The 10000-nt window shown below is 40.9% G+C and overlaps 1 protein-coding gene across 5 annotated transcripts in view; it reads left to right on the top strand.

The window, feature by feature from the left end:
- Nucleotides 1–2253, top strand: part of LOC138038821 (adenosine receptor A2b-like) — a 26642-nt gene extending 24389 nt beyond the window's left edge. For 3 of the 5 annotated variants that reach the window (XM_068884882.1, XM_068884880.1, XM_068884883.1), the window contains exon 4: nucleotides 897–2253. In XM_068884882.1, coding sequence (XP_068740983.1) covers nucleotides 897–1566 — 670 coding nt within the window. In that variant the 3' untranslated portion in view covers nucleotides 1567–2253. The remainder of the gene's footprint in view (nucleotides 1–896) is intronic. The other 2 variants (XM_068884884.1, XM_068884885.1) reach the window with 1 other exon arrangement.
- The last annotated feature ends 7747 nt before the right edge of the window (nucleotides 2254–10000 follow it).

Here is a 10000-nt window from a genome sequence, read left to right as displayed (position 1 = left end):
TACCTCCACGAGCGCGCGTTGGATTAGTCTCCTTTGCAGCCGCTCGGGCCGAAGTCACGCAACGCTCTTCGTCCCCACGCGGACTAGCGTGTCGACTGGCGTGTCGACTAGCGTTGGATGTGAGATGACAGATGGCGAATGAGGCGCGTGAAGTGCCGAGTGAATTTTTTTTTTCATTAAAAACGCCCCCAAATTATGGGTAAGTCTTCCAAACGTTATTTTGTAAAAACAAAAAAAAAAAAAAAAAAACTGATGCGCACAATTACCGGCATTTGTAGAACATGGTATAATTAACAATTATTGAATTCTTAACCTCGGTTAATGTATTTCTCGTGTTCTGATTGGTTCACTCTCGGTTATCAGCTCATATACCTTAGTTTGACCAAACCTGTGATCAGGCGTACCACAAGATGATAAGTAGGGCGGGAGGTCATGATCGCAGGTTAAGTTTTACCTTATATGGTAAACGATTGCGCCAAGCGTTGCTAAGGTAAAAGTTGTTTTTCGCCGGAAAGCGAAATACCGCAAAAAGAAAAGTTTTTGTGGAAAGTTTTGATCAATTTCGACATTTAGAAGTACGCGAAAAGGTAAGAAATGTTTTTGTGATGAGCCTGCGTCTGTCTGACCACAACGTCTTACACAAGATCGCATAAGTTCTCATCAAGTTTTTTCGATTTCGCTCGGATTTGCTCGCGTTTTTCGCCGGTATCTCGTACTTTCTAAACTTTTGGTAAAACAATTATTCCATTCGCGCTTGTTGGATATACAATACAATATACAATACATACTTAATTGACCGCTCCCCATAGGGGCTTTTCAGGGGCAATGAAACACAATCAACGAAACAACAGAACACAACAACTACAACTGATAACCATGGTGCTTTACTATTTCAGATACCAAGCTTTGGTGACCAAAAACCGAACGCAAGCCTTGATAATCTTCCTCTGGATTATAGGTACGCTGGAGGGAGTATTTCCAAATATTCTTCAAGTCCTGATTGATAGCAGAAGGGGTACGACTTTTCTTGAGTTGCTTCATGGCTGCATCCAAAACAACTTAATTCCCGATAAAGGCAAACTAGCAATGGTTGTACCTCATTTCCTGTTTTTGATGTCACTCGCCGTCTTCGTGCCCAGCGGAATTATGCTGGTCACGCATGCGTGGATTTTCAAAATCTCCACCGAGCAAAACAGACGAATCCGCGCAGTACAAGACGCCATGGGTCAAAAACGCCTCAGTGAAATACGCGCCGCCAAGACAGTCGCGATTATCGTGTTTTCAGCGTTAGCGTGTTTCACTCCACTCCTTGTGGTGAATTTTATCACTACGTTTGAGCCTCCTATCGGCAAAAGCCTTGATCCAAGTCAATTCAATGTCAAATATATTCTTTTCCCGAGTCTTAAAATTCTCACCTTGTTGGCCATATGTGTGAACCCACTGATTTACGCTTTGAAAAGCAGGCCCTTCAAGGAAGTGTTTAAACGTATTTTCGAAACTGTGGGCATTTCATTTTATTTCGAGCTAAAAATTAGAAAACCTGGCGATGCTAATACTCCAAACTGACGCTTTTTCAGAACTTTATTGCAGAAGAAGTTTAGAGACAGCTGGAAAATGACCATTTCTCATTACCACTGCTTTTGTTAGAGGCCTTGTACGCCACCTTCGTTGTTTTCCCAAATAAACCAGTTGCAACCGAGCCTACTGTTTTGAACCGTCGCATGAAGTGACTCAGTTGGTTCAGTGAACAGCGGACTACCACACAGGAGGCTGCTAGTTCGATACAAAACACAATTAACACGCGAGGTCTTAAAATAAATCAAGAGAAAGGGTTGCCTCTATGATGTCAGCCTTCTCGGATTAAAACAACGATTAGTAAGCCCCGTCTAAGAAGTAAACCCTGTTGTGTTTAAAATTCTGTGGTACGTTGACTCTCTCTAAGATGGACACCATCGGGTCCGGACCGGCCTCAGCTGTTCGTCCTAGAGAGGTATCCGGTTTATAGAGAGTCGACGTAGCATGACCCCAGGAAATTTAAGATAATAATGCTGAACCTGTGCACAGTGAATATATATCTGTTTAAAGTTAGTTTTAAGTTATTTGCTTGAACGAAACTTACCTGTTTTAGATTACAATACAATTCGGTTGTCACCTCCAAGTTATTTTTTGAATAAGACAATGACTGATTTAATTTTAACTTGTACTGTATGTATTCCGACGACAAGATAAGAGCTGTCAATTAAAAATCTGGTGTTAAAAAGGGTCACGTACAAAAATTTTTCTTCCCTAAATCGTAATTTGCGGTCACCTCAAAAGTGTCCGTTGACGATTTGAAAGTGTCCGTTGTCCGTCTTATGGAAGTGTCCGTCTTATAGAGAGTTTGGTTATAGTAAAATGACTAAGAAACAGCCGGGACCAGCACCAGGTGTTCGTCTTACAGAGGTGTCCGTTAAGAGAGAGTTGACTGTACACACTATTTGCAAACAAAAGGCAACAGAGTTCTCGGCGTTATTGTTTTCCTTCATCTCTCCAACAAATACGGCTGGCTTGGCGTGTATCAGGCCACCTTACCACAAACAGCTCTCAGTGGAAAGAGAGGTCGTTACAAAAGATCTTTACTCTGTTACACAATTTGTGAGACGGAGAAGGCTTGCATTGGTGGTGACACCCGACACAACTCCCCAAAGGTCCGAATGCCGCTATGGAAACCCAATGTAAGGATAATGGCTAGTCGCCCTGCTACTATCACCTTAAAGAAGGTTCTCGAGGGCGAAAATGGATTGGGAATAGATGATCTCCTCACAGGCACAGAAAAATAGAGGGAGCTGGGGAAGAGCCATATAGCGTATTAATCGTGTGTTTCAGATGAAGACTAATTAATTGATCAAATAAGATATATTAGCCGTTTTTATACTAAGTCGGTTAGTTGGTCTTTCAAGACGCAAGAAAAGATTTAGATTATCCAGTCGCCCCGTCTTAAAAGACGCATTAAAATAAATTGTCCAAAGTCGTCCGGATGCGTTATGCGTCTCTACTACAAAAAAGGCCACTGTAGCTGTACATGAGAGGAAAATGAGAGGCACGTGAGATAAGTTGGACAACCGCGCAATGCCAAAGCAGTGCAGATTAACGCTAAAGCAATACCGATCAACATGAAATTGTCATTTGGTCATTTAATAGTGTTCAATTCAAAATATAATCAAATTGTTGACACATCAAAATTTGAAGAATTTCTTAAAGGTGCCGTGTTATATTAACTAGTAGGAGAGAAGCAATACCAACAAATGGATCAACCACTTCTGCACTGGACAAAACTACTGCTGTTTTGTTTTGAAATTTGACACTGGCTTGGGAAAAATTTTACTTAATATGGAGAAATTCTGTGATAAAGAGAAACGAAAACAAGTCCTCATGACTAATTATTTGCAAAGCACGGCGCGTTTCTTTCAGAAGGTAAGTTGCACCTTTAAGTATTAAGGTATATTCAAAAGTATATTTGAGACATTTAGCACGGTTAGCATCGAGCTGAAATTTCGTTTCGCCAAAACTGAAAGAAACTTGATCGATGTTAGCACACTTACTAACCGATTTTGAGATCCGTACTCTTTAAGTAACGGATCTAGTTTTGTCCCTCTGATTTATGGCCCAAGCGCAATAAACCAGAGAAAACGAGGTCAGTAAGACGTTTATTATATCTCTGAGGTAATAAGGCCTGCGGGAAAGGAAAGTAGTTGATATCAAGAGAAACGTTCAACTGTCGCAAATGATTAGCATGCGTAAAATCTGAAAAACGAATAAATCTTATTGGCTTTTTGAAGTAGTTGCTTAGAAGATTCAAGCAGTTTCACAAGTCTACTTCAAATGAACAATATGAAAAACTTGCTAAAAAATGTTGCATCAAAATTTTAAATTTAGCGGGCCGTACTGTAGAGAATACGGCATGTTAGAATAGCCAATCATGCGCGCGTTAGCCGTTTTGCGTAAAAGCAATCCTAAAGCTTTCTATTTCAAACATCAACTACGTTCGAATGGTTATTTGAAGTGCAGGTTATTGACGAAAAGTAGGAGTGATCCTTTACCTTAACAAATTGACCAGTTCCCAACTGAGCAGCTTCATAGCTCAGTCGGTCGCATCGGCATCGCAGAGGTCAAGGGTTCGAATCCGGTTGAAGCAGCCTGAATGTTTCTGGTGTCTGTAAAGAGACAATTGCTTAAAAGTGTCCAGTTAAGTGCGAGGATAACCTCTACCATTCATCAACTTTATTCGATAACAAAGATTAGCGATCATGTAGAAGACGACATTTCGAGGTCGTCTTGGCTACATTTTCGAGTCATTCAAATAACGGTCGGTTAAATCGAAAATGAATTAAGTTAATTAAGGACGTTGCGCGGTTTACTGAATATGCGGAAAATGCAGATCTTACTAAGTGTTATTGAAATCCAACAAGAAAATTGGGGGTAACCACGCATTTTTCGAAGATAATTAATCAACAACGTTTGCATATAGCTTTAAAATACAAAGCAATGTATGGCGTTCTTTTCCAAATTGAAGCTTAATTATCTCTGAAAAATGCGTGGTTACCCTCCATTTTCTTTTTGGATACCAAGAGAACTTTCTAAGTTCTTCTTTCTCGCCATAGTTTTGAACCGTGCAAAAATATCCCTGTATTAATAAGCACAACCCATAGGAAATCCGAGTGTCTCGAGATGCGCAGAACATATGCGCAGTAACAATAGTAGGCACCGTCCTAAAGTGTTTGTGTTGTTCGTCAGCAAACGAATCAGCGTGCGCACCCTATAGTGTTTTATGACAACGCTTTCACACAAACACAACATTTCAATTTTGACTCAAAACGACCGCTTTAAATGCAACAGTAGAGACCTTAAGATCTAAGACGGCGACGGGTGCGAAAACGTCAGTGCTAGTTTATGTTTCTTTAAGTGTTTCGTGATTATTGAATTGGAAGGAACAGTATTGAAACTAAGAAAGAAAATCAAAGATTTGCCCTTGTGCGCTCGCATCTTCCTTAGAACTTGAGATTTGGTCATTTCGCGTTGCAGATTGACGGAGAATGGGAAAGAAATGTACAAACTTGGCACGTGCCAAGCCACTGCTTTGCTCATTAAATGCTATTGTTTGGTGGCGTTCTCGATGACGTCGCCGTCGTAGAATCTTAAGGTGCCTAGTCGAAAAGGTTGCTTTACACAGTGACATAAGCACAAGCAACGCTGTTCACAGTTGTAACAAAAGCATAAGAAAAGTGAATGCGCAAGCCCAGTGAGCTCCAGAATCAGAGTTGACAGAGTAGGACTGGGCACGATTTACTTGAATTCCCGCTGACATCAAAGATAGTTAATTCCGCGGGCTTACGCGTGTGATTTTGCTTAAAGTGCCTCCTGACCCTTCAATGTTTTTTTGTTTTGTTTTGGAAGATTTCCATATCTTTGAAGAACTCATTTTAGAAAAAAGATTTCGAAAATATTAATCCTGATATTTTATGAGGGCTGAAAGCGAAGAAAGTGTTGACGATATTTCACATATCAAGTGAAGCTGTGATCCTCGCTCCCAACGTCAGTGGCTTCATAGCTCAGTTGGTTAGAGCGTCGTTAAGTCCTGAATTTTTCAAGCTTCTTTACGCAATTGCAAAAATTGCGTTCATAACTGCTAGGATCATTGCTTCACTTGATTTCATATCCGCAGTTCATACATGATCCATTTCATATATATCATTTCATCGTTGATTTATTCCTCACGGGAACATTGGAACCCACAAATGACCAGCTCCCAACATCAGTGTCTTTGTAGCTCAGTTGGTTAGAGCATTGCACCAGCATCGTGAGGTCACAGGTTCAAACCCCGTTAAGTCCTGAAATTTTCAGACTTCTTCAAGTTACGCAATTGCAAAAATTGCGTTCATAACTGCGAGGATCATAGCCTCACTTGATTTCATATCCGCTGTTCATATATGATCCATTTCATATATATCATTTCTTCGTTGATTTCACATATTGTTCGCATAGTCTCCCAAAAGTGCCCATAATCAGATGCGTGACGTACGAAAGGACATCCCATAATTTATTTCTTGAAAGTTAAGGCTTTTTGTATTATCTGAGATATTCTTCGCTATGAGCTTCGGAAAACTATTCTGAGGAGGACATATTTTGATACCAATTGTAAATGTTCCTTAAAATCACTGTATATTTTCAATACTTCGTGCTTTACTCACGTCAGATAAAAAGTATCAAATATCGGCTGGTTTCTCATGAGCCCGCGACACAAAAAAATCCATTGGGGCGGGTAGCCCGTGAAAATTTAAAATCTTAAGTAACTTTTAGCGCTCGTAAAAAAACCGGCATTCAAGATTTTAAAAAAAAATCTTCGAAAATGATTTCTTTAGAGATTTGGAAATCTTACAAAAAAGAAAAAAAAGTGAGGGGTTAGGGGCACTTTAACTAACGAATTCTTGGTTTTCACTCACGTGATCAACAGCCATGTTTCTCGACGAAAACAAAAAGAAAATGGTTGCATAATAACAGAGTTCAATTCCCGGAGGATTGGGTCGGGACACCAAAACGGCGGCCGTGACGTCATGTAAAAACCAAGAATTGCTTCCACACAAATTAACGGGACAATAGCATAGACATAAGCACGAGTAATGAATATGGTTTGGTCAAACTCGGTTTCCGTTGCTTTTGCAAATGTCAGTGTGCAGACCAGAGAAAAACTTAAATGAGCTTCAAATTTACCACGAGAGCCAGAAAAAACAACCCAAGATACGAAGCAATGCCAACGGCAAGAAACAAGTCGAAGACAGCTGGCTTTACTCTACGAAAAATAAATACACTTCTCGTTTAACCATACCGAAAAATCGTTAATTAACTTGCTCTGAAAGAGCGCAATGGCCGAAGCAGGCTACACTTAAGACCATCACCAAAATCACCCAAACAAGACCAACAGCGATCAGTTAGTTAGCTTGGTTTAAAGAGCATTGGCTCTAGTTATTCAAAGCACGATTGAGGTGATATTGGATTACTTTTGACTTGAATTGCAGTTTATTTACTGATCAAAGAAAAGTTTCCATCAGGCTTCAGTTTTGACGCAGACTTTTTTCCTTCAGCGTAAAACCACATTGTTAGGGTTTTATGTAGCGATTCTTTTCCTTATAACACGGCAATAGGTCTTCCAGTAATCATTGTTACCGCCTGCTTCCATTAGTCTTTGCTGTTTAAAGGTAGCCCAAATCGTAAAAATAGCTTACTTAGGTTAACGCTATCTTCCAGAAATGAGTAAATCAATAATGAAATCCAACTGACCATTTAAAGACATCACCGAGAGTAGGTCAAGTAATTCGACTCTTACTTTGTACAAAGCTAAATGATACTCAGTAGCTAGTTAATTAGTAATTAGTTCGTGATTGTGTTTCTATTTGTAAACCACTTAAAAGGGAATTAATTGTTATTGTCTTGTAAAGAGAGTCCAAACATTGCACTCAGAATTTTTTCTGAGTACCCATAAGTCACTACCGGAAAAATCTCTCTTTAATAACATTCGTGTTTTGTGTCGTTATTTTTAGCTTTCGGTAAATGCAGCAGTTAATCTTTACTTAAAGAGCAGCATTTGGGATGACACATTGGGACGTTAATTGTCTGTATTCCGAGACACGAGTGATGTTGACGTTGGGGAAAAAAAAGCAAAGGGACACTTCGTGACGCTTATTGAAGTCTGCGTTCATCTGTGGCTTACAGACCAGTCCACTGACCGTTTGGCGGAGCCACAGACTAAAATTCTGTAACCTTACCTTTTATCTCTTAACGTCTTTCACAAATTTAGTTAACGTCTGAAACGAAATAAAAATAATAAACTGATGCAAACAAATCTGGCTACCCTCACAGTAAAGTATTTCTACCGCCTTACAAAAAAAGCCTTTCCTAGCACTTGCGTTTATGCCACCCTTTAGAAAATGGAAAAAAGGGATATGATTCAGATAGTAGAATTTTCTTTAGTTCTTGTTGGGGCTATCATCACCGCTTCTCCGAGCCTTAAGATTAAAATCTTACCTGTTCCAAGCCAGTAAGAAGTGGATGATCTTTATTAAACATCTGCGCTGCTCGAGCATGAGAGCTAAGATAATCCGTCCATGTTTTCACAAAATGTGAATCTACAGCCTTGAGAGAAGAGGAAACCCATCAGGGAAATACTCCTAATACTAAATGTGAATAAGTGTTGTCCTCAGTAGCGTTTGTATATAAACGTGACAAAAATCAAGTGACGCCTTACACTACTGTAATTTTGATGAACAATGAAGTAGGAATCTTCGCTGATCAACAGTACCAGGAACCAAGAGAAAATGAGGGGACAGAGAGGGAGGCTCAAGGCGTTGGCCGGGATATGTTATGTCCACGAAAGTTATTTTTAGACGAGCGGAAGTCTTTGTTCTAGCGGAAGTCTGTCTTCTGAGACGTCCGCATGCAGTCTTGCCTCGCTCTCAGGTTCTTAGTGAAAAGAGAAAATGATGGCGCACGTGAAAGGCTGATGAATATATATTTTCTTTCAAACATCGGACCGAGGTTGGCCTGCATGCGGACGTCTCGGAAGGCTTCCGCTCGTCTAAAAACAACTTTCGTGGACATGACATATCCCAAGGGCTGGACCGGGAGCCTCCTTCTCTGTCCCCTCATTTTCTCTTGCAGGAACTTATTTTTGTGCGTCACACAAGGGCAGAGAAAAATATCTGATCTGTGTAGGAATCGAAGCCACGCCCTCCGGATTCGATAACCGCTGCTCTACCGACTGAGCTACAAGGCCAGACGGGAGAAGGGCGTGGGAATTTCAGGACAAATCGGCTCGGTCCAAGGCAAGTACCAGCTGGTACTTGCTGTTGATCAGCGAAGGGTACTATTCCATCATCCATCACATTTACAGTAGCGAAGGCCTCACTTGATTTCTGTCATGTATACTACTAATACTGCTTTGAGCAAAACTACATTGGGCATTAAACTATTGAACGCGAAGAGTGGTTCACACATGCGACGTGACGGCAACTTAAAATGCGAACGCAAGTAAAAAAGAAAGCGCTAACGAATGTAATGATTCTTTTTTATTCTCTTGGTCTTGTATTTGCGCTCGAGTTCGTGTGTGAACCGTGGCAAATGCAAGAACAAGTAAACTTTCGGCTGCCCTGCTTGCCCATTCGGAGACAACCCTGCAGCACATTACATCCTGCTTTGCAGAGGCTGCTGAGCTCTTCGGAGTCGAGGTCAGCCGGAAGAAGACAAAAGTTCTCCACCAGCTAGCACCACGGGAAGTAGACCAGAGCTGAGAGTGAGACAGAGGAGACGACGGTGCATCAGTTCAGCTACATGGGGGGAGTATCTGATGCCAAGATCGACAACAGACTGGCTTTCGGCAGACTGTACAAACGAGTCTGGAACAGCAAGCAATTGAAGAAAGGCAACAAATTTATTGTGTAAAGAGCCGTCGTTCTGACCACCCTCTTGCACGGCTCCGAGTCGTGGGTCACCTATTGTCACCGCTCTCAGAAATTCTCTGTTGCCATTTCAATTAGTCACCGTACTCGAAGGGAATAAAAATTCAGTCATTTTTCTTGGCCACTACTCTTTGTCTCCTTTCATCATCTGAAAAGAATCTCATTTCACCAGGGTCCAAAAGAATATTATCGTTATTACACGCTTTTTGCCTCAATGGCTCAAGCGCACACTTTTAAAAAACGACTAAAACACTAGAAGGGCGGGTACTTTTACCTGCCCTGACATTAGCAAGGGCGAGCGCTTTGTCGTTGGGCATGTTCATGGATCTTTTCCTTAAATTGCGTTTTATTGGATGCAAATCATGTGGACTTTGGCGCAGCTAGTGAAAATTATGAACAGAGTTAACTGAATAGAGTGTAATGTGAAGTGCTAGATTTCTATCCCATATGAACCATGTGAGCGTTAGCCCTACTGTTAGCCCCACCCTGGTCAGAGTTTTTCTCTGTCCTTG

The sequence above is a fragment of the Montipora capricornis genome, chromosome 2, assembly GCF_036669925.1.
Source record: "Montipora capricornis isolate CH-2021 chromosome 2, ASM3666992v2, whole genome shotgun sequence".
NCBI lineage: Eukaryota > Metazoa > Cnidaria > Anthozoa > Scleractinia > Acroporidae > Montipora > Montipora capricornis.
Note: the sequence above shows the minus strand (reverse complement) of the source record. Positions and strands in the feature narration are given on the sequence as shown.